At 39.3% G+C, this 24959-nt stretch overlaps 1 protein-coding gene across 7 annotated transcripts in view; it reads right to left on the bottom strand.

Moving 5' to 3' along the window:
• tanc2b (tetratricopeptide repeat, ankyrin repeat and coiled-coil containing 2b) overlaps positions 1 to 24959 on the bottom strand; it is a 195687-nt gene that overhangs the window by 95128 nt on the left and 75600 nt on the right. For all 7 annotated transcript variants that reach the window (XM_088069805.1, XM_088069810.1, XM_088069806.1 and 4 more), the window contains 2 exons: positions 14049 to 14120; positions 8629 to 8808 (listed from right to left, as the gene is read on the bottom strand). In XM_088069805.1, coding sequence (XP_087925931.1) covers positions 8629 to 8808; positions 14049 to 14120 — 252 coding nt within the window. The remainder of the gene's footprint in view (positions 1 to 8628; positions 8809 to 14048; positions 14121 to 24959) is intronic.

Below are 24959 nucleotides of genomic sequence, written 5' to 3'. Positions count from 1 at the left end.
TTCCGTTAATATTTTTAGAGTCCAAAGTTGCCAGGCCACTTTAGTGACTGACTGTCTGCTGATAGCATTCTGATAGCACACATGGTCATTTCTGGCCTAAAAAAATCAAAGATGTCGACAGCCATAGGATAGGATTGGATAGGATAGGATAGGATGGGATAGGATCAATTTTATTAATCCCCAAAGGGGAAACTCATTTGCCACCATGGTCATCATACAACAACGAGACAAGGCGAGTACAGTCCAACATCCAACAATAGGGATGCAATCCAGGCAATATCACAATACTAAAATGCTAAAATGTTTTCATACAACTGCCTCCGAAAATGAAATAAAAAGAAAAATATAAATGAATAAAAAGAAAAATGCAACATGCAAAATTAGCCATGCCACTCCTGGCAACGTGCCATATTGCTACAGCAACTAACACAAGCAACAATTTCAAACTACAATGACAATAACTACAATACCATAAGAGTGACAGGGTGAAGGACAGGTCAAACGAACACAGGACTTTCAGCGAGGAGAGGTGGGTATGTGTCCTTCATGAAACCAAAATTCAACTTTAGCTTTAACCAGACAGTTGCTTTAACTGATGAACCATGATCATGTTTTCCTAAACCGAACCATGGAGTTTATGCACATAAAAGTGAAAGTGAAACCGAATAAAACTGTGACCATTTCATAAAGCAGGTTATGTAAATAGGCATTTAATGGGACGGTAACTGTCTTTGGACCTAATAGTAGGTGTGGCAGGCCCACCTTTTTTCATATGAATGAGGCTAAAAAACACAGGCAAATGGCCATTTCATGGGCTGAGAACACCTAAATCAGGTGGACGTTTGCACTTAATGAAGAAGAGTTAGATATGTGATGAAATTTCCCCACTAAAACATCCACAGACTATTTGGCTGATGACTCAAATCTAACGAGAAATTTTGTCACAGCATTTAATCCAGCTGCTTCTTTAGTGCTCCTCCTGAGGGCATCATACTTCCGTTTCAATTACTCCTTTCTACACTTAACCTTCACTCTTTATTTTTCACCTGTGACAGTGGAGCTGAAAATGTCACATTTCCTTTCAGCGGAACAAATTATTCGGAGGGTCCGCGGTGGCCCGCACGGTTGAGGCAAGAAATAATGACAATAATTGAGGAACGATTTTCTTGAGGTGCAATGCCGGTGTAAGGAGGCGTGGAGATTGAGATGTCCCCAAATGTCAGTGTTCATTTCAAAAATTCTCAGAGGGAACCAGATGCCATATAAAACGCGAGGCTGGCTAAGGAGGCGTGGAGAGAGGGAGATTGAGATGTCCCAAATGCCAGCCTTCCACTCAAAAACACACAGAGAGGACAAGATATCGTAAAAAGCTCGAGGACTGCTGCACTGCAGGTTTGTGGCAGATAACTTACTCACATTACGGTGTCCAAACATCAGGAAGTCTTACTCCGAAAAACAGTGCAGGGACATTTTTGCATTTTAAACTATTTTCTTTACATCATGTAGAGAGTTTTGGGTATTTGTGTTGATTTTTAATCTTTTCAGCCCAACTGATAAGACAAAGCTTTCACATGTGGTTACCGAGCAGATTTTACAAACACGTGACTCCACATTATGAATCAAACTACCATGTTGCACTTAGCAAGCAGTTAGAACTAGTTGCACCTGGACCAACTGTGACATTAAAATGCTGCCCACATACTGATGCATTAAAACACAATATTCCAGTAACATAATAGATAAATAATAAAACAACCTCTTAAAGGTGTGATTCTTTATAATTAATACTTTTTCTTTTGATATATTTTTGCTGACAACACTTCTGTGCTTTTAACAAGTACATTTTTGAACACAGGACTTTTACCGTACTAGAGTATTTTTACACTGCATTATTACTACTACATACTAATAATCAACAATGGATGACATGTCTAAAGGGCTTTGAAAAAAAATGACAATATCTATGAAAATCAGATTAAGATCATGTGCAACATGTTCTTACTGCCAACTCAAGTGGCCCTATGCTTCACAGTTTGGTGCTCTTGGTCCCCCTATAGCGTCAGTTTTGGAGGCTCTGGGTCACAAATTGCATGGAATGAGTTGAGACAAGAAAATTATGTCAAAAATAGTTTTAAAAAAAGGGGGGTTATTAGAGAAAAAAATATATTTCTAACTGTAAAAACGTTATTAGGAAATTTTCTTGTTTTGCACATGTTCAGGTCATTATTCTTGTAACTTTGTGACTATTTATTTGCTATTTTTTGGGCAATGTCTTGTTCAGTTGCTCATTGCCTTCTTCCAGTGTTTTGAAAGAAATCAAACCAATTTGCTCAGCTTTCAACTGGTTAAAGTAAAACTGAAACTTTTCTTGCAGTAACTCTCATATTATGGAGTCACACTGTGACCGTGAATATAACTCCTCAAGTATTTTGTGCTTAACTTGAACGCCTTTTCCACAGCTTGCCTCATCCCCCGTATTGCTATCCTACATTTTCCAGAAGCCTCTTTTTAAAATCCCCAAAATAACGTGTCTGAACACGAGTTTCGCTTGAAGACAGAGGAAAATCTTATTACTGTCTTTTGTATCCGGGCGAGAAATGTGCCAATGATTGATCCTGTCATCTCCATTTAACACCGCCAAACAATGACACAGGCCCAGAATGCAGCATTCAGAGGCTAATTTAACAGAGCTCAACTGTTTTAATGTGGATCCTTTAGGACCACCCACACGATGAGCTGTAAAACCTGACTAAGCAGTTCTGCACACTGTGTCTCGTTAGTCCTGATCATCCACATCACTGTCGAACATTTTCAAGCCTGAGTCACGTGACCATTTAGAAGTTAGCTCACTGTAGTACCACTTACTCACATATCACTCTATTACTGTAAGCACCAGAGAGAGACAATAGATTTTAGATATACTCATATTACTGCGATAATTGCTGCAAGAGTGGGAGAAAAAAAATAGGCTGTATAATTAAATCAAGCTTATTCTCATGTTTTAAGGCCAAAAGCAATTTTCCACCTTTATGTGGCAATCCACGGGGAGGGAGTAATTGTATTGATTGCTGCCATTAATTAGGGGAAAGCAGTGTAATCTGGGGAGAAATGTTGAAATAGTTCCCTTTAAATGTTTCACAGTGGAGCAGGACCAGTCAATCAGCTGGGGCGAGGTCTCTGGCGAGCCTGACACTTGAGCGAGGCGTTTATTAAGGAACAAATAAGCAATCAGTGATTACAACTCATAACAATCAGCCAGTGAGATATCGCTGAGAGGATGAGCCATCATCCCGACTCGTGGCCTTAGATAAGAGCCGACTAAAAATAGACAATGTAAACATGGTGGTCGGGGGATCGTTGACAAATGCATGAAGACCAAGGAATGTTGCAAAACTGAAACACGTTTTGATGCGTTCACAGCAGGAGAAAGGAATTACACCACGACTTAGTTTGATTTCTTTAGAAAATTTGGAAAAAAGGCAATGAGAACTTTTGCAAAAAAATGTTGTGAAAAAGGTCAAGAAAACTACACAGTATTTATTATTTTTATGCAAAATTATGTTACCATTTGTCTGTTTTTTCTTACTTAATTTTTTCTTTGATTATTTTAAGGAAACTTCAATTTCATCAAGTTTCAGAGGGTTAAAGACCCTCTATGCATACAATCCAGAGTTGAGCCTAGTGTTGCCAAAATTTGGGTAACATCACCAATGGACATAAAGATGAAACAGTATGAAAATTTCATATTACAATCGCAGTAACCAAAGTTATCAGTTACCCATATTTCTTTTTAAAATGTGCTGAAAACAAGTACTGATACACACACATTATAAAATAATGTTTATAATTCTTAGTAAAAAAATCTAATTTATTATTATTTTTAGTACTTTATAGAGGCAATTTTCTTTTTTCTTCTGTTTCACTTTGTTTGCTATTTTTCTTGTAACTATTTTTTTACTAATTTCTTGCTAATTTTTGAGCCATTTCTTGTGGCTCACCCTTCTCGATGCTTTTTTCGCCTGTTTTTAAAAGAAATCAAACAAATTTGCTTACGTTTCAAAGTACTGAGTGATGATAGAGGATGGTTAGTTGCAGCCCTAATCTGGAGTCACCAGCATGTGATCCCAGCAACATATAAACCTGAAATGAGTCCAGCACGATGACATGGTACAGTATAGTGTGGCTTCTGCCTGCCTCACCAATCGGTTTCACAAGTTGACCCCTCGAGCATCTAAGGGCCCCCTTGAGAGTCCTCATGCAGGCAGAGAGGATTAAATCACAAACTCAATGATTCTCTAAAAAGGTCAGTGCTTTCATAGCATTTTCATTCTACCAGAGCCTTGAGGTTGAATAACTCAAGTCCTCTCTGCCACTCTGCCACAGGAGGGCAAAGAGAGGCTGCGGCTGGTGGAGGCCACCGTGGGAGGGAGGGGGATCAAAGCTGTGCAGCCTTTAGACCTGCTGCTGTTTGCTCTCTAATGCGCTCATCTGCCACCTCTCCCTCTCCCACCTCTGCCATCTCTGGCTCTGGGGGGGTTCTGCCCTCTGACGCCAGCACACACACACACACACACACACACACACACACACACACACACACACACACACACACACACACACACACACACACACACACACACACACACACACACACACACACACACACACAAGCCTGGTGCTGTCAAGCTGTGCAGGAAGTGGTGCTGAGTTGAATTAATTAAAGGGTGAGAAAGCCGGGTGGTTCAGACCTGGTGCAATCTGGTGCTTGACGCCACTTGAGGGCAGACACAGGTCTGTGAGGACTTGGAGGACTTGGAGGACCTGCGGGGCACTTGAGGACTTTTTGTGCGTGTTGTTTTAGGGCCAGGCGTGATTGTGCCGGAGCGGTTCAGCTCTTATTAGTTATTAAAAGACATACTGACGTGTGATCTGAAGGATGACCCTCAATGTGAAGGCTTTTCACATTTAGTCAGTAAGAGAGTCAAATGCATAGATTTCAGTCCTTTGAGGTCACAAAATACAAAAATTGTAAAGTTTTGCTTTGTTCCATTGTCAAGGGACTTAATTATTCCAACATTATACTAAATTATAATGCACAAAAGGTGGTGTGACAGAGACATACATCCAGAAAGAATAAACACAGTAATCCTACCGAAATTATATCTCTCACTGTCATGTGCACAAACATACATAAATACTCAAGATGACGGGAAGAGGCCAAAATATGCAGAGTAAAAAACAAATCACAAAAAGCTAAAAATGAAGTTGGGGCTTGACAGTAACCATCAACGGTTTGAGAAATAGGCAACCAATTCTTGGCCTTTGGCTGTCATTGGTAGTAACCATTTTTTAACATATAAAAATAGAGACAACAAATGACAAATGGCTAAAATATTTTCAGTTTTGGCAACCAAAAGTAAGGCTGGGTATTGTGCAACCCTTTGAAACCTGAGCAAATTAGCTTGATTTCTTCCAAAAACACAGGAAGAAGGCAATGAGCAACGAAAGAAAAAATAACCCAATAATCTTTAAGAAAAAAAGTACAAGAAAAATACCTGAAAATTAGAAATAAAAAAGAATTTAAAAAATAACAAACAAACAAGTAAATTACAAGGTAAAAGTGCTTAAAATTATATTTTTTAACATAATATGTAATTATGATAATTACAAATTATTATGATAATTACAAATATTGCTTTTGAAAGTTTTTTCTTTCTTCCCTTGACATTTCTCTAGCTTTTAAAATTTTTTTTCAGGATGTATACACAATTGAAACAGATACATAAGGGAGAAAGACACACACAACAAAAGAATAAAAACGAATACTAAGAAAGAAAAAAGACACGATGAAAGAAGTTTAAATACTTGTAAAAGGTGTCTGAAAGTACCACCAGAAAAGCGATGTCGTGCCTGGGTTCTAATGGTTAAAAAATTACAATACCAGTACCAATGCTGGAAACCTTAAAGTGAAACCAATACCAGCAGAGCACTTCATTCAGTTTGATCCCTCTTCAGCTTGATTCTGTCACACTAAAACTTTGTTCATTATAATTTTATACACTGTAAACTTGTCTTTATTTATTAATAATTATATTATTATTATTATCATTATTATTAGATATTATTATTATAATTATTTAATTGATCTGTTGTTTCAGTGCTGTTTTTTAACTCTGCCTTGTATGGTGACCTTGAGTGTTTTGGAAGGCTCTTAAAAATTAAGATGTATTATGAAAATGTATTATTATCAGTCAATACCCATATTTTGAATAAGGTGGCGAATGCTTTGGTGGCATTTCGGCACACTCAGCTGCAAACTCTGTCAAACACACAGTGCTCAACCTCAACACACCACAGACTGTGTGGTTTGTAGCTGCTGCTGAGGGAGTGTGAGCTCAGGTCACATCCACAGTAAAATGTGCTAACTGCTAACAAGATACGGCTAACGTTACCTTGAGGTTATTAATGAGTTTAATCACAGAGTCGAGGCTTGATGTGGAGTTTTTGTCAGGACCATTTCACAGCTTAATGTGAGCCGCTGCTGCATATGTTGGATTGTGCTAACCGGGCAGATGATTGACTGTTTGAGGACAGCAGCTCTACAGATGGCAGAAAGTTTGCTGATCCGACAGGGAGTTGGGACAGTCTGGTATCAGAACCAAAGCCCAAATAGGATTAAATCAAGTATTGTTTGCATTGAGATGTTTCAGTTACATGTGATATTGCGTTATTTTGGTCAACACTTTGAGGATATTGAGTACCAGTACCCAGTCCTAACCAAAAGCTGATGCTAGTGTGGCAACCACTTTTAAAAGTTAGTGTTGAGCCGTGCACTGCTGAGACATTCAGCATATTAAAAATGAGAGGATGCCTAATTCCCAAGTTAAAAATCTAAAAATACAAAGCCGCCTTCACAACCAGCAGCACCTGACAGCCACAATATAACGAGCCAAGTGACGGCATGTGTGACAATACTGCAAACAGACCTCTCTCTGCGTCAGCCGCGAAATAAGAATAGTACAAATGAGATGGCACTGCTGTCATTAATCACGCTATTCTGAAACAGCGTGTTCCTCTGTGATGGGCATAAACACACACACACACACACACACACACACATACAGTATATACATGTACAGACTCACATACACACTGACAATCTAAAAAATTCACTTTGATTCATGCAGATCAAAGTGTAGACGTCAAATTAGGCTGCATCTGCCACGAAACGTGAAGTTAAAGAAAAATACAAATGGATCCTGTAACAGCAGGGAGAACAGAAAAAAAAGCCTGGTGTGAAATTCTCAAGTCCTGATCCCCCACAAACAGCCACTGCTGGATGCTGTCACCCACACAGAGCCCTCCTACAGCGCTGTGGCACACCCAGGTGAAATGAAAGAAAATCAGCTCTGGTGTGTTTCCTCTTTAAAACCCACACTTTAGATGACCCGGGAGAGAGCATAAATCATTCTGTATGATGTAAAAACCAAACTCCCCCCTGGCATATCACAAATGGTTAATGATGCAAAGTAGCTGAGAGGCTGGTGCACCCTAGTGGTGACTGCTGGATCGAACTGCTTCACACCCACTCTGCTCTCTGTGTGGAGGCTGCACAGATAGCTGCAATGTCAATATTTCATTTTGAAAACCAGCACAGCAGCAGAGGCCTCGGACGTCCACGCTGTGACCACAGCTTCCCTTTTCAGAATAAAAGCAGACACAGACTCATGATCCAGTTAACGGGGAGATGCTCTCTGAATGTCAGGGGTGAGTGTGGAAGGAAATGATTAGTGGTGGGAGATAAAGAGCAATATGGCTGACCACAGCACCCAGTCCATCAGCTGTTCTCTGTGCTATCTATAACAAAAAATATATTCCATTATATCTATTAAAAAATAAATATTCATTCCATTATATCTTTTTAAAAAATTAAAAAATTAAAACAAATAACATGTTCCATTATAGCTATAAAACAACAAAAATAAAAAATACTCTACATTTATGAAAAAAATCAAAATCAAAATAAGTTATATAATACCTTTAAAAAAACCCTTAATACTAATACTAAAAAATATACTCCACTATATCTTAAAAAAACACGTTTTATTCCATTACATCCATAATGAATAAAAAGAAATATATATTCAAATGTATCTATTAAAAAGTAAATAAAAAATATATTCCATTTTATCAATAATAAATTAAAAGAAAAATATATTCCATTGTTTCTATAAAATAAAAATAAAAAAATATCCTTTTTTTTCAATTTTATTTTTATTTCTATCATATCCCAGCTCATCAGTTGTTCTCGTGCTGTATATTAGATAAGACTTTGGTGTTTACAAGAATTGGATCTTGCAGTGTTTTCCAGCCCCTGCTTTATGTTTCCACTCAGAATCAGAGGGTGAGTAAGAGCGTGATTCTCTGATCCAGCCTACAGTGAAGGGTTAACGGAGGCTGTATTAGCACAATGAGTCTACGGGGGAGGACAGCTACAGGCGAGCATGTGCGTACAAGACAAATCTGAACCAGATTTAGCCCACATCTCTGTCAGCTGTGGTTTTTCTTTCCAAACACAGGTTTTGAACACGCTTTATGACTTCTCTTAACTGCAGTCAGTGTCTTTACCTGTGAGCTTCTTCACTGGCTGCAGCCTGACACTGATGGTCTGGTGGGTGAGCAGCGGGGAGGAGGGCAATGAGCGTGACACGCCCTCCATTATGCGAATGTGCTGCATGCCCTCGGTCATTGAGAGCGGGGGCACGGCGTAGTCTCCTTCAAAGGCACAGTCGCTGTCTATGCTGCCACCTGCAGGATGGGAGGGGAGACAAAACAGGATGAGACGCTTTTCTCTGCTCAATCGGTATAAATAAAACACAGAGACTTCATATAAGAATGGATGGAGATAGACTTCAACTATGTGGATAACTTACAAAAATATGAAACACAAATAAACACAGCAAATCTTCAACCCATTTGTCTCCAAAATTGGAAATTTATCCATAAAACATTTTTTAAAGAAATATTCAATTTTATCAATGTAAATGTGGTTTATTATATTCATGAAAAAAAGTATTCTGTTGGTTTTTTTTAAATAAAAAATAAACTCTATGATATCCCCAAACAAAATAAAATTGGAAATGCAAACAAGAACATTTTTATATTATTTTTATAGGTGACATTTAAAAACAAACGGAAAAAAATTCATTTTTTCATCATTTTTCAAAAATGCTGATTTTGACTGTAAACAAAAGTAAGATTTTTTTAATGTAACCTAAAAATGTCAAACTTGTTCTGCCAGATATTTGAGATTTAAAGGCTTAAGTCCAATCAGAACCAATTTTGTGGCATTTTTTCCTTATAATACTTAATATAGTCTATGAGCTTTAGTGAGTTAACAAGCTGCAAATGACAAAAGAAAAATATTGATCACCAAAACCGCTACAGTTTTCTCTCACACAAATAAACTGTTTTTGCACAAACTGTGTTTATTAGGGTTTCTGTGTTGGACTCTGCTGGTGTTTCTATCTGTCCACCACTGTAGAGAGTGAGTGACAGACACCTCTGACAGTACCTCAGCCTGGTCCCCCGATTGCAACACCAGTATTGAGCGCAACAAGATTGGCGTGACCCAGAAGAGAGAACAGCCCTGCAGGCAACACGTGCCGTTTACATTCACTGTTAGAAACTACAGCCTGCTACCCGACCTCTGCAAGTCTCACAGAGACACGAGAACACCCAACAATTTTTATATAATAACGGAGGATTTTCTAACCATCTGAAATGTGTTTAAACAAACCCAAAAAGAGCAGAGTCATGATCACGAGAGAGCGATTTATTTTCACAATGAGGAGTAATTACAGACGGAGGACAAACAACCACTCTCCGTCACTCACCCACCCCTTTTTTTTCTCTCGTTTCAAAAACCAGAAATTATAACAACTTAGGTTTTTTTTTTAACTTCACACACACACATTCCCCAGTGAACAAAACCCAGCCAGCTGTCTGTAAACACAACATCCATTTTGTGAATCAGCTCCAGCTCAGACTGCCCATGTCCCTGCAGACGGATCTGCAAAACCAACGGGTCAAGCAAGAGTCTCCCATCAGACAGCAGCCGCCACAGTGAGACATGAAGCCATTATCAGACACTAATCCGTGACAAGTCCCAGAGGGGAGCCTGTGTGACAGTTGGGACAGGGTCAAATGGGTTGCTGTAACGCAAATACGCCAGTATAGAAATAGTATAGAAATAACAGTCGCACACGTCTCTCTGAGGCTCCAGAAGTGCTGGAGACAGTCCATGCATTCACTGGGGAATGTCACTGCAACAGCAAAAACAACAGCCAGAGCAGCGGTTACATCCCCAAGCATGGAAATTCTCCTCATGTATGCAGAGCTCGGTGTGAATACCAAAGAGGGGACTTGGTATTCTGGTAGCAATTATCAGTCGTCAACTCCGTTTTAATGCGTTCCAACACCGAACGAAAACAACAAATTTTAACAGAATAAATCATTTCTCCACAGAGGTAAAAAAAATTATGACATCTAAGCAGTGGTGGCAAAGGACTTTTTACTTAAGTGAAAGTACTAATACGACAGTGTGAAAATACTTAACTACAAGTAAAAGTTCTGCATTCAAAACCTTACTTAACCCTTTGGAACCCGAGCAAATTAGCATGATTTCTTTCAAAAACAAGAAGACGTCAGTGAAAGAAGAAATGACCGAAAAAATTTACCAAGGAATTACGCAAAGAATGAGAAAAATTACCTAGAAATTAGTAAAAAACAAAACAAATAATAATAAATAAATAATAATACTTAAACCAAAACAAAAACATCAATGACGTAAAGTTAAAAAACATGGAAATTATCTATTGAAAGTGCTTCAAAAACTGAAATAATTCTGGAACATAATTTTAAAGTCAAGTTAAGCATTTTAACTCTAGTGCGTGATGTATCCCGGTTCATATGATTAAGGGAAACCTCTGTTAGCCTTTAGGCAAATTTATTTATTTGTCAAAGGCTTATGCTAATGGTGTTAGCATACGTGTGGCAAAAGAAAAGTGTTTCATCTGTGAGCCAAATTTTGTCCTGGTGTTTGCTATTGTTGCTATAATGTGTTATGTGTGTTTCAGGAGTGTTTTGAATCAATCAAACTGTGAACTGACAATTAGGAAGTGTAACTGCAGACCGACACAAACATATACCACCACACAAGTGCTCGCAACGGCACAGGCCACTCGCGTTGAGCCTTCGCACAACTAGAAATCAGGTCATGATTTCTGGAAAAGAGACGTTGCTGTTGAGGTTTTCAAATGAATTTTTTGGCGCTTTGAGCACCACAAGCCGAGTGCCATCTAGTTCCATTATATTGGAGAGAAGGCAGACATCTCTACGGCCGATGTCTCTAATTTTCAAAAACTCACACCAAAACAATCTAGACTGATAAATAGTACTACAGTTGAGAGGAAAAATAGATATTCTTGATTTTAGGGTGAACTGTCCCTTTGAGCACTTTTTGTTGCACAGTCTCAAACACATGCAAACTGTAAAATGTTGAAGTAGAAATCAAAAGGGTGCGATTTCGGGAAAAGATGGAGAGCGGCGAGGGAGGAAAAGCCGCACTTCAGTGGCGACATCCAGAGAACAAAAGCGTCGAGGGGGAAATGATGGTGTTTTATTTTAGACTGTGATGAGAGACATGTTTAAGGGCCACTCCATGCCTGGAAATAAACACAAACACCTACTCGTCGAAGTGTTCGGCTCAAAACATGCACGAGGAGGGGAGAAAAAAAATTATAATTGCCCAAAACATTTCCTGCCAAGCTCTGACATTCCCCCTGTTGATAAACACAAGACTGTTTTGTACAGCCTCTTTCCAACAGAAGTTACTCACACTTACAGGCAGAATTACAGGAATATAAAATTCATGCAGTTCTCGCCCTGTAAATATAACTTTCCACTAGTTTCCAGCAGTTGTAAAGTTTTCTGCTATAAAGTCGAGTAAAATACAACTTGGCAAACACGGCCTCTATGGGTTTCTGCTGGGGAAACATTAAGGGAGAAGCAATGGAGTCTGGAAAGAGACCGCCAAGAGAGAAGTATTACAGGAAACAAGAAGGTAAAGGTAGGAAAAGAGCTTGCACACTGTTTCTCAGCAACCCAGCTTCTCATTCACTCACAAAACACACATCCACGCCTGGGAGCAGTTCAATACTCTCCATAATAAGCAACAGAAGAGAAGCTATTGCCACGGTGCCTTGATGGCTTTCACAGGCAGAACTAAATTTCATGAATCTGTGAAGGCGCCACACTTAATACCTGCAACTTCAGCCCAATCACACAAAGAAAATGTTGGTATTGTATGTTTCTGCAAACTATAAACATGTTACATTTGTAAGTTTTATATGCGTCATATCAACATTTCTAATGTGATGCAGTATATGAGCTGATTTTGTCACCAGAGGGTGGAGGAGACACTGGATTGCATGACATCTAGTGAGGCGCCTAAAGCTGCAGCCACTGTTCAAGACCAAAAAACAAGAAAAGCTGTTATGTTTTAACATCCTGCCACTGTTTTGGACTTTTAGCCGCTGAGTGCAGGTGTTTTTTACTGATCCCTCGCTGTTTTTCCACAGGGGATAGTGCCACAAAAAGCAGTTGTTTTATGTAGACATCTCTGAATTTCCTGCCTGAACAGTACAATTACGAGTTGTTGGTTTTTTTTTTATCAAGTTATCGCTTTGTTTCCTTCTGGGAAGTGCCATTAAAATTGGCTGTATTTTACAAAGACATCACTGCATTTCTTGCTGTGATATTGCCATGAAAAGCGGTTATTTTTTAATAGAGACATTGCTGCAGCTACAAGAAATGGCTGTTTTTCACCAAGACATAGTTGCATTTCCAGCCAGGATATTGGCACAACAAGCCTAGCTTAATACCAAGATAAGGCTGCATTTCTCGCCGGGATAGTGCCTCAAAAAGCAGTTGTTTGTTACAGAGACATTGCCACCTTTCCTGCTGGGATAGCACCAGGAAAAGCGGTTTGGTTTTATCGAGACATTGCTGTGTTTTCACTGGGGATATTGCCAAATAAAGCCTTTGTTTTTCCTTTGCAGGGAAAGTTCCACAAGAAACAGCATTGCAGCATTTGCAGCTGGGAAAGTGCCACTAAAAAGTGTTTTTTTTTCTACAGACATTGCTGGGTTTCCTGCCAAGATACTGCTACAGAAAGTGGTTATTTTTTCCATGAATTTGCCATTTCCCACTGGGACAGTGCCACTAAAAGTGATTGGTTTCTACTGAGACATCACTGCATTTCCTGACGAAAAGTGGCACAATAAGGGGTTGTATTTTAACAATGTAAATGTGTTTCCAGCGGGTGGTCATCAGACATCCGTGAGATAGTGTTGCAAAAAGCGCTTGTTTTTAACTCAGACATTGTTGCATTTCTTGCTGGAAACGCAACAATGTCTTTGCGTTTTTTATATATATATATATTTTTATGCCTTGATTCTGATAGGACAGCTATAAACGGGGAGAGAGGGGATGACATGCAGTAAAGAGCCAAGGGTGGAGTCGAACTCACTGCCGCTGCGGCAAGGACACAGCCTTTGTACACTGGACGCCCGTTATACCAGGTGAGCTATTGGGTGTCCCAAAAAGTGGTTGTTTTTGACCGAGACATCGGTGCGTTTCCAACTTGATAGTGCCGTTAAAAGCTGCTGTCTACTACAGAGACATCGCTGTGTTACCTGCTGGGATTGCCTGCCACCAAAACCGGTTTCTTTTTTTACATCTAGACTCAATCTTTTCTTTACAATAACCGCGTGGGTTTTGTGCCTTAGCTTATGTCACGTTAACCACAGCGTTACTGAATGTAAAATTCAAAAATATCAGCTGCATAATAGGAAATGTAATGTATGAGTGGTGTGCAGGAACGTACAATGACAATATTTTTTACTGGTGATTGGGTTGGTAACTTTTGTCTTTGTTAACTTGAAATGGTTAATTTTCAAGCACAAATCTAGTTTTTGTTTGCTTACCTTGGCCAACGTGGCTCAGGTGCGGGTCTAGACTGGGCGAGCGGGGGTCTGCCAAGTCCTCGCTCCCACCATCTGCAGAGGAAGAGCAGAAAGAGAAAGACAAGGAGTAAGCTCGGTGGTGCTGGTAGCGCGGCGAGGAGGCCAACAGCTGGGCCACCTCCTCCTCTCCGATCAGCCAGGAGAGCGACCTGAGCACCTCCAGCACGCTGCTCAAACACAACCCCTCCACGCCCTTCCTCGTGGGGCGCAAGCGGCTCCTTATGGTGGCAAAGGGGGACCTCGCCGCCAAGCTCCATGCCCTCCGCCTCCCCATGTTTAGCCTAAACAGCCTCTATCACTGCGGCCTGCTCGTGCAGATAATAAAATAGTTTACATTACAGTCACTGTTGCGTGCAGAGTGTGTGTTCGAGGCACAATCACAGAGCTCACTGGGCTCTACGGTTCAGTGAGCGAGGACTAAAACAGTGGGCGTTTCCCAGGATGGATCCACATACGGTTAATGATATGAGGATCAATTACGCCCAAGGGAGCAGGCAGGCGGAATTAGCCACACTAGATGGAGCTGAAATGAGGGGGGCGGAGGGGCGGCATCGCTGGGCATCACAGTCAGAGTCACCGGGGGATTGTTTCATAATCCTGCTCAAGTGTGGAAGGATCTACTGTAACGCACAACAGGCCAGCAGAGGAGGTTTGAAACAAATGATTTCAGAATAAATACATCCCGCTGGAATTAAGTGCACTATTAATAAAAATCTATCATGATGTATGAGTGGATTTTCAAAGTGTAGATAGATCAAAGATTGCTGCAGTAACGCCTTGAAACCTGGGAAAATAGGCTTGATTTATATCAAAAACACGGGAAGGCTGCAATGAGCAACGAAAGAAGAAATGACCAATGACCAAAAATTGTCAAAAAATTGGCATAAAACAGCAGAACAACAACAACAAAAAAAAGTACAAAAAACAAACAAGATAATTTCTTGCAATTTGTGAAAAATATGCAAAAAAACATTTCTAACCAAGCTGCTCATTCTGGTGAAAGGCATCTGAAAGCAGCACAAGAAAAGTGATGTCACTCCAGTTTTAAAGGGTTAAGCAGAAAAACAAGAATGTGTGTTATCACAAAAGGATTTTATACTTTGGTGAGCCCCCCCCCCCATTGTGTTTCAATCACAGAGCTCACCATCAGCCCGGGAAACCCAAACAAACACTCAAGTATTATCTTGCCCATCGCAGATTCACACACTGAGTGCCAGTAGCCACACAGCGGGCTAGATTGGCTCGCTGGTGGACGGATCAAGCTTGTCGATGGACAGATAGAATAAGCCATGGGGCATGATTGTGTGAGAACTGGGCCAGCCTGAGATTGACACTGATTGCAGACAGGAGGCGCTCTGCAGAGGATTTACAGGGTTCATGTCAGGAGGTGTCAAATTAACAGGCAAAGAAACAAAATGTGGCATGTTATGCAATCAAAACATAACATTTTTGGGAAATGTTTGAGAAATTTTCAGCGATACAACCAGACAAAACCACAGTTTCTGCTGCCTCGTATACCTGATGAGCCACATCGTCTAGTAAAATCAATGTCGTGAAAGTCAATACAGAAGATGACGCACACTAGCTCAGAGCACACTGAGCCATGAAAACACGCGCATTCAAGCACATATGCAGAGTGTGATGTTGTGAGCGGAGAGCTCAGTGATGTACAGTAATAGATTTTGCACACTTGCTATGCTCCTGCGGTGAATCCGATTAGCACCTCAGGTGACGTTTTGAGCAGCTTGCTTGTCATCAGACGAGTTCAGTCGCTCAAAAGTTCACATGTGAAGCGGTATTGATAATTCAAATGAGCAGGGGACAAAAAAGCTATAGATTATATACAATATATCACTAATTTTTGGGCCTCATCTTCTTCAGTGGTGATGTACCTTTTTGCAATAGAAATGGACCGTCATGACTACATTGGTATTGTTGCTAACTGATATGTCATTTTTTTTTGAAAATCCTCAAAGGATTAATGTCTCTATAATCTGTACAACCTAAGCTAAACGGTCTTGAAATTGTGTCATTAATAAAAGAAAAACAGGTTTCGTTTTTTTATCGACGTTTTTTGGAAAAATTCCACGCAGCACCACTGAGGGTTTACCTCTTTACAGCTGCCTCCTTTCTCTCCACTACTGTTTCTTTTTAGTCTTGACAAACACATCTTTGTCGCTCTTTTATTCAAAAGAGAAAGCTTCTATTCTTGTGTACAGATTGCTCTCTTGTAACCAGTGATCGCCGCACAATGTCCCGCCACACAGATCAATGGCCTATTAAGCGGGGAACACGAAAGGGGAGGACCCACGGCTGACAGAAGACAGAGATGTGTTTTCTCTCTGACCGCGGAGACAAACAGCGGACATCATTGTGGTTTCTTACAGAACATCTGTCAAGCACTCAGTCAACAAGAACACAACTGAGCTCTGATTCAAACTCGGAGCAGACAATCTACACCCTGTAACCACATCCTATTCAGCTGTAAAATCAAAGGTCCGCTCTCTCCGAAGCTACAAGATCGTCCCCTAAACAGGAGAAATAATGGTGCACTTACTCTGTTGGCTATTCTTCAGAGCTGTAATACCGCGGTGCTGTGTTAGGATGTCAAAGGAGCAAGCCAATTTCGCACTTGGACAAAGAGTCATTACGGGAGAAGTCAGCGTGACATCTGAGAGTGATCCCATGGAGCATGGCGGAGAAACTCAGCTATCATTATCACTCAGACTGACTTTGATGAACCTGGCGGCGTTTGCAGTGTTCAATGTGACCTCTGCTCTGAAATGAGGCATCCTTCCCAGGTACCGTCTGAGGGTGATTACAATAAATTGTGATCTTTTGTGTGATCACATTTTGTAAAAAAAAAAAAAAAAGAAGAGCTTAAAAGACAGACAAGTCATAGGTTTTGATCTATTATGCTGGATGTCCTAAAACTCTGACAGGGTGGAACAAATTACGATTTGAAATGGATCTGGCTCTTTTTCTGTGACTGATCGATCACGTCACACTCAAAAGGAACCAACAGACTCGTCCCAAAAGTGCAATCAATGTGTGTTTTTTGCTTGTAAGACCCCAAAAAATAGCAAACAATAAAAAGAGGAAAAAGAGCTGTGTAACTGAGACACATCCCCAATATTAGGAGCCCGGAGAATTACATCCTTAACTCAGTGACAGTGAGGTGATTCATGACGTGCAGTGATTCAGTGTTAAGTTCAGTTCTTTGCTTTTTCTTAACTGAGCTGATTGTCTCTGTGGGGCCCTAATGTTGCCAACTTGTTGTCAATCCCCAGTTTCTCGCCAAGACCCCTAATTAAACACCTGTTATGCTCCATGTCACAGGAAGGTTTTCTCACCATTAATCAAAATAGCATTACAGGTTAAAAATAGAGGGGAAATTTTCAGTGCAGAGGGAGAGGCTGACAATGCTTGAGCACCTGCCCCTTGATGTCCAAAGTGCTCTTTTTTTTCATTTTTTCGTAAAGGCCTGCCAACAGACCTTATTAAGAGGGACATTTATAATTGTTAATTATTTAGCTGTAACTAGAAATACCTCCCAACAGTTGTATGCCTCCACAAACCCATCAAGTTGCAATTACAGTTTACATTCATTTCTGTAAAAACAAAGATGCTTCACACACATCTTCCACCCGGCAGCACATAAGATCTTTACAACGAGCACAGTTTCAAGATTAGTGTCACCGATGCAGTATGTGACCAAATGTTTCCTCTTCTGTTCATGAGTTATGACAATGTTATTTTATTATATTGTTTTACAAGGATTGGCTCAAAATTTACTTTATCCTTCATGGTTTTATACAATCCAACTGTTGTGTTAAAGGGTCTTTACAGAGCTAATTTTAGAGGCAGCTCAACTAAATATATAGGCGATGTAAAGATGTGAGTCAACAAACACGCATTTACTGCCACGAATGGAGGTACAGCAAAACTATTTATGCTTATCCCGAAGGTGTACCACTACTTTCAACACATGTACTGAGAGAAAAGGCCAGAGTAAAGGATCTGTAGTATTACTGTAGTATATCTGTAGAATTACTGTTTTGCTGTCCAGTTACAGTATGGTGTTGAAAAATGACCAGAAAAGTGTCTTTGTAGAACATTTTGACATCGCAGTGAGATTGACTTTGGTCCTTTTGGATATAAAACCCATCACCTCATCATTTTATCCTATTAAACATTTGTGTGAATTTTTGTCACAACAAGCATATGATTTCTTGAGTTATGGCCCAAAACATGTTTTGGGAGGTCACAGTGAACCAAATTTCAACCTCTAAATTCAATCACTTTGAGCACTGTTGAGTCCAGCTAGACGTTTGTGCCAAATCTGAGGAAATCTCAAGGCTTTTTTGAGATATTATTTTCATAAGAATAAGGCATTCGAATCAACTCATCCTTGAGGTCAAGTGGACATTTGTGCCAAATTTGAAGAAATTCCCTCAAGGTCTTCTTAAGATACCTCGTTGAGGATAATGGGAGTGATAAAGTCACAGTGACCTTGACTTTTTTTTTGATCACCAAAATATTCATCCTTTACTCAAAGTGGATGTTTGTGCCAAATTTGAAAAACATTTATTACATTTCATTTAATGAATTGTTTGAAAGACATCCTATTTTATCAGTTTCTTTGTGACGCATAACTTAAATATGTGACAGAAGACAAAATAATATATAATTGGGTAAATCTGTTATTATAACTAATACATTTCTAATTAAGCTCACACAATCCTTACATTCCCGTTTCCTAAAATGTGCTTCTTTTCTCCAGAGAATAACTATCTGAAATCCCTATAAATCTGATGTATAAACAAAGGGATCATGTGCTAGCTACAATAATAAAACATGCTGACATTTATTTAGCACACGGTAGCCCACACACAAATAAAAACGTCTCGCATTTCACATGGGAGTTGTTGTGTGTGAGCAGATGTACTGCGGGTAATTTACCAAAATAGAGATTGATTTAAAGAGTGGTAAAAAAAAAATAAAATAAAGAAAGGAAAGTTTGAAATTGGAAAAAGTAAATGCCAAGAGTGAATCAGTGCTGATTCCTGTAGAGAGCAACAAACGCTGCTGCCAAACTGCAACTTCTGATGTCACCGGAGAAGAGGCTGCTCCAGCGCCTTTTAAACGAATACTTGTTAGTTCTTGCTGAATTATTCACCTTGTTACCGTGAGAGTTTTCTGTTTTTTTGTCATTAAATGATGTATGGTGTAAATGTTTGATAGTCTTTGAGTTTTGTACTGTTGGATAGACAAAAGAAGAAATTTGAAGACATCACCTTGGGCTCTGGCAAAATGTGATGAGCATTTTTCACAATTATTTATAGATTTAACAATTATTGATTAATCATGAGAATAATCTGCAGATTAATTGATTATAAAATAATGTTTAGTTGCAGCCCAACAATTCTGTTTTAATTCGTTATTTATCCAAATGTTAAGTGATTCATTGTACTTTAAATCAGCTGGTTGTCATTTTTGTTAAAAAACAAAACAAAAAACAAAAAAAACAATTTATGGCACAAAATGGAGAATGCCTTTGGAAATCATAAAGTGTTTGCTACTTTTGCTCAATAAACGACTTCAGAGATATCAGAATTGTCGTGTATTAGGTTTCTGCCAATCGATTAATCATCTGTTTGTGTCTGAAGTTGCGAAAGTAAAATTTTGATCAGCAGACATTTTAGCAGAACTAATGACACCACACTGTTCCTGCTGTCAAACAACTGCGTGATTCATCCTCAACAGTGTTTATAAAAGTTTGCAGTTCTGTGTTGAAGTTTGGTCTCCTCTGGTCTGACATTCATTTAAGCTGAATTTAAACAGACTCTCAACAAAGTGGAGCATCTAAATGAATCACAGCCCCACAGTGAGCTGCAGCGAGTCGTATGAGAGCGCAGACATCTGCTCGGTTGTAAAGTTGGCGGACATCTTCATTAGCATCAGCCTCAGTGTAAGCTAACACAAGCATGCATGTGAACACACACACGTCTACTGTGAGGGAGCTTGTGAAGTGCTTTCTCTCGACCGCTAAACTGAGGCAGAGCTGGTTTACCACAGGAAGTGGAGGGTTTTGACATCCCGCCAGAGTAAAACAATAGGGAACTACTTTCATTCAAAACACAACGCACACAAATTTACTGTGTACATGCACACAGCCATATACAACACGAACGCTATGCTGAGATGAGACCAAAAATAATCTTTGCAGGGAATATTTTTGTTAACTATAATCCAAGGTTCAACAAAGAGATAAAAAAAACTTTGGTCTCAGTCTTTCAAATGTTTAGACAAGCATACACAAACTCCGAGGCCAAACCCCTTTCTTGCAATGAATATGAAAAATCATTTGTGTATCGGCCCCGTGATTTGGATCCACTCCGAAATGTACTGGGTTCTTCCTTTGCTCTTGCCTTACCCTTTCACCAAATTTTCTGAAAATCAAGCCAGTATTTTTTCCATAATCCTGCTGACAAACAAACCAACCAATCCGAAATCATCACTTCCTTCTTTTTGAGAAAAAAAGGGTTTTTCGCTTGTTGTAACTGGACACATTGGAATTGCAACAGTTAGTCAATTAAGTGATCAGCTGACTGACAGCAAATTAATCTGCATTTATTCTGATCTGTTTTTTTAATCTTTTTTTTCCCCAAGCAAAAAATGTTCTATGCTTCTAGTCTATAATTGTGGGGATTTGCTGCTTTTCTCTAAACTAAATATCTTTGATTTTTGGCCTGTTGATCAGACAAATTGACACATTTAAGGATGTCATTTTGGCTATGTGGAAAATCATAAGAGATGTTTTACTAATTTGCAACACTGTTCAGACAAAACTATTAAAAATCGTTGTCAAATGGCACATAAAGAATAACAGGATGATATATCCTCATGCCTCTACCTTCATATAAGCCTTTTAACTAACACTGACCTTCATCTATGTTTAAAACACACACAGAGTAAAGTTAACAAAGCGTCTGATGGACGTTAACACTGTTAAGTGCATGCTGACGGACATTTCAACCTTGTGTTGATTTTAAAGCAGCACAAAGGGAGGAGGAGGCAGAGTGAGGCACGCTGAACTGTTTGTCTCTGGCTGTTTTACCTGCAGTGATAAAGACAAACCTGTCAACTCTACCTTTCTTCGAGGGAGGACAAACTGCAGCGGTTATGAGGGTTCCCAGCAGAGAGATGTTACTGTTATGGACGGTGGTTGTTGTGAGTCTGTGGGGACGGCATAAAGCAGGTGTGCTGAGCGCAACAGTACGAAGGAGACCGAGAGAGGGAGGGCGAGCAGAGCCAGCAGTTTCACAAGCTGTTAACTGCATTTAGGACAATGCTCATATCAGCTTTGATTTAATGTGTGTATCATACTCTTTTGCAAGGAAAGAAGGCTAAAAAAAAATAGCCAGGCTGCATGAGAGCAAAGAAACTGATGTACTGTGTGGGAAGCAGACACTTCTGAATGTTCCTAATGCCTACTGCCCGCTGAATAGTCCAATATATATATATATATATATATATATATATATATAAATATTTAAAACATAACACAAACTGGATTTGTTTGGACAGACTTATTTTAGATTTCAAGCTTTTATACTTAGGTATGTTTATTAAGTGCGCTAAACACCTACAATCTGGTCCACTTTTTTAGTATCGGACACTGGTAACGGTTGCAACATTTTTTATACAGACTCAGAGATTATTTGGTAATTGACATTTTTATAGATTAACCCTTTGAAACCTGGAGGGGCACTTCTTTTCTGCTGCCTTTCACAACTATATAAACCTTTGAACCCTAAGCAAATTTGTGTATTTTATTTTAAAAACATGAGATAAAAGGCAAGGAGCAACTGGGGAAGAAATGTTCCAATGTTTTGTACAATATTGTTATGATGTTATTTATTTATTATTATTATTATTTATTACTATTCATCTATTTCATAGCATACACCAAGTAAATCAAAAAATGTCTAATTTTAAGAGTTAATGCCTGACTAAAAGGAAAAGTTCTTGTATTTCGGCTATTTTGCTTTTTTTTTTCTTCAAAATTAACCAGTTAGTTATCAGCTCATGCGTGTCAAAGTTGAAATTGACATTAACCTAAAGCCAGACCACCACAGGACAAAGCAGGGTAACATGTTAAAGTTTATGAAAGGACAGATTCTACTGATATTTCCTCCAAAGAGCCACGAGCTTATCTGCAAATAAAACTATAATGACTCATGATTAGCGCTCTTTATTTGTGGTCTGGTGCTAGCACATCTAAATAACAAGACTTAATGTTACACCTGCAAATGGGACTCAAAGGTTGCCAACAAAACACAACCATATGGCGCAGTTTATACATTCTGGCTTATTTTCCTGAGTCCTTAATATAAATCCAAGCTGAGCCAGCACACGCTTTACCTCTAATTTGGGCAAATTGCCTCTTTAAGTGGTAAAAAAACATTTAAGTCACAGCCTAAACAAAGAGTATTTAAAACAATAACACTGCAATAATTTAGATGAGTCTCTGTTGTTGTATCCGCGGCTCATTTGTTCTTTCTGCATATTGGTTTACACGCCGAGAGCAAGAAGTAAATCAGTGGCATCTTCCAATTTGCCAAGCAACAGAGGATGCAATAAAAGAAGAAATATCCCAGTCGTTCCCAAAGCACTACAGGGGTATGTCTATTTGTCCTGTTGTTACATAACTGTTGATTATCCGCAGGCTACGAAAAATCCTAATGCAGCTCTTTTTTTAGCTCGTACTACTGATGCTCCTGCTGCTTTTTTTAAAAACCTCACCTGTGTTCCCGGCTATAATATGACCTACACAATGTACTGTAGTTATTTTGGACAAGTGTTGGACTGATGAGCTCACGCTGACTCATTTCAATGTTTCAGTATTTTTAGTCTAAATTATCATCTTAATATTAGATCAGTGTTAAAGAATTACCCCAAAAAGAAAGAGGTCCATCAGGATCCAGCCAAAAAAAAAAAAACCCTCAGATTTATGATGCATTGTTCTGGAAATGTTTCAGCTATCTTACATCCATCAGGTTAATTAAGCTGATTTCTCATTCATTAATTAGCAATTAGTCAATTAATATAAACTACAATAAATATAAGGGGCCTTTTACTCGACAATGGTTCTTGCATGAAACGTTAAACTTTTGTGGCGGTTTGGCCTTTCATTCACACAATAATGGCAAACTTCTGAAACTGGGTTCCAGCGTGTTATCTTTTGAAAATGCGACCCCTGCTGTTGCTGCATAAACTGTCTTTTTTTTTTTTAAATCTCAAAGACAAGACTTTTTGTTTTTAGTAGGGCCATTCTCGTCTAAAGATCTAAATCTTCAAAGTTTATATAACACCTGATATTAGCTTTGCAGTTTCACCTGCATCGGTTCTGGCGTAAATGTTGGCTGATATGCACAAAATTTTCAGTACAAAAAATGCTAAATATCTGAGGTAATTTCAAACAGTATTTCTATTATTATTATTTTTCATTATTTTCATTACACTGACTGGAAAAAGAAACATTATGTGATTGTGTTTGGTTAAGATTTTTGATACACCTGCATCGGTATCAGCGTACATGTTGACTGATAAGCATAGCAAATCTGCAGTAAAGAATGCAAAAGATTTGAGATAGTTTTGAACAGTATTAGTATTATTTTACATCATATTGTATGGAAAAAGAAACATTTTTTGATTATGGTTAGTTAGCTTTATGTTGTGGTTATGTGTTTCTTGTATGTAATAGAGGAGTTCTCAAATATCAATATTGATATTGACCAAAAAAAACCTGTACTACTTTGGCTATGAAAGCTGGTACGTCCTATGTTTTCAACTGATACATTTTTGATATACCTGTATGGTGGAGCACTTGCCCCAAACATGACCTGTGCTCCACTCAGACAAAAAAACAAAACAAAACAATGTTTCCTCGGCTGAAAATATCCCCGTATCCCCTCCCACCCTGCAGAAAAGCCCAGAGCCTACAGTATGACCCCGGGCACCGAAGTATAGTATGTGGAGGACAGCGGGTAGCACGATGGTGGCACCGGGCCAACGAGGTGACGCATATGTGAGTAGCTGAGTGCGTCAGGCTCTGGCTGACAGCACCACGACTCAGCAGTGTCCTGGATGGCTGGAGGTGTTATGATGGAGGAAGTAGGGAGAAACAGAGAATGTGTGTGCGTGTAACAAAGAGAGAGAAAAAAGAGTGATATGCCTCGACTCCTACACGGCCATCCGATGCTGAGAAAAGCTGTGTCGCAGCACTGAGTGGGTGGGCTTTCGTTTGAAAAAAGAATTAAAAATAAAAGCTAGTGAAGAAGAGTCTGGAAAAAAAAGGCATCTCCTACCTTCAGTCTGACACACCACTGGGGTTACATCACAGAGCAGGAGAAGTGAAAAGCATGCGGCAAAAATAACCAAACGGAAATGGAAGTGTGAGAGGGATTTTTGCTTTGGCTGCCTTGAGACTGGAAGGGAGAGGAAGAGGATGAGCAAAGAAATAAAGAGCTGGTATGGCTCCTGGTCTGCCTCCAGGCGTTCCAGTGAAGAGGGATGCTTTTGTTTCTATCCATTTTTAATCCCTGACAATCACACACAGAGGGACCACAAAAGACGAGAGAGGTAGACGTCCCACCTGTACCCCCCCCCTCCTTATCTCCCCCTCTCGCACAGTCTCTCCATCATGAATACTAATATTGAGCCTTATTTTCTTTTTAATTTTAGTCTCTCTTTGAATGGTAATGGGTTAAGATAAATCATTTAGTCTATAAAATGCCGGGAAAAAAAAAAAAAGCTCATCGTAATCTCCCAGAGCCCGAGGTGGTCTTCAAATTGCTTGTTTTGTTT

Source organism: Plectropomus leopardus, chromosome 19 (assembly GCF_026936395.1).
Source record: "Plectropomus leopardus strain MGB_pleo_1.0 chromosome 19, ASM2693639v1, whole genome shotgun sequence".
NCBI classification, from domain to species: Eukaryota; Metazoa; Chordata; class Actinopteri; order Perciformes; family Serranidae; genus Plectropomus; species Plectropomus leopardus.
This window is presented reverse-complemented; position numbering and strand designations above follow the sequence as displayed.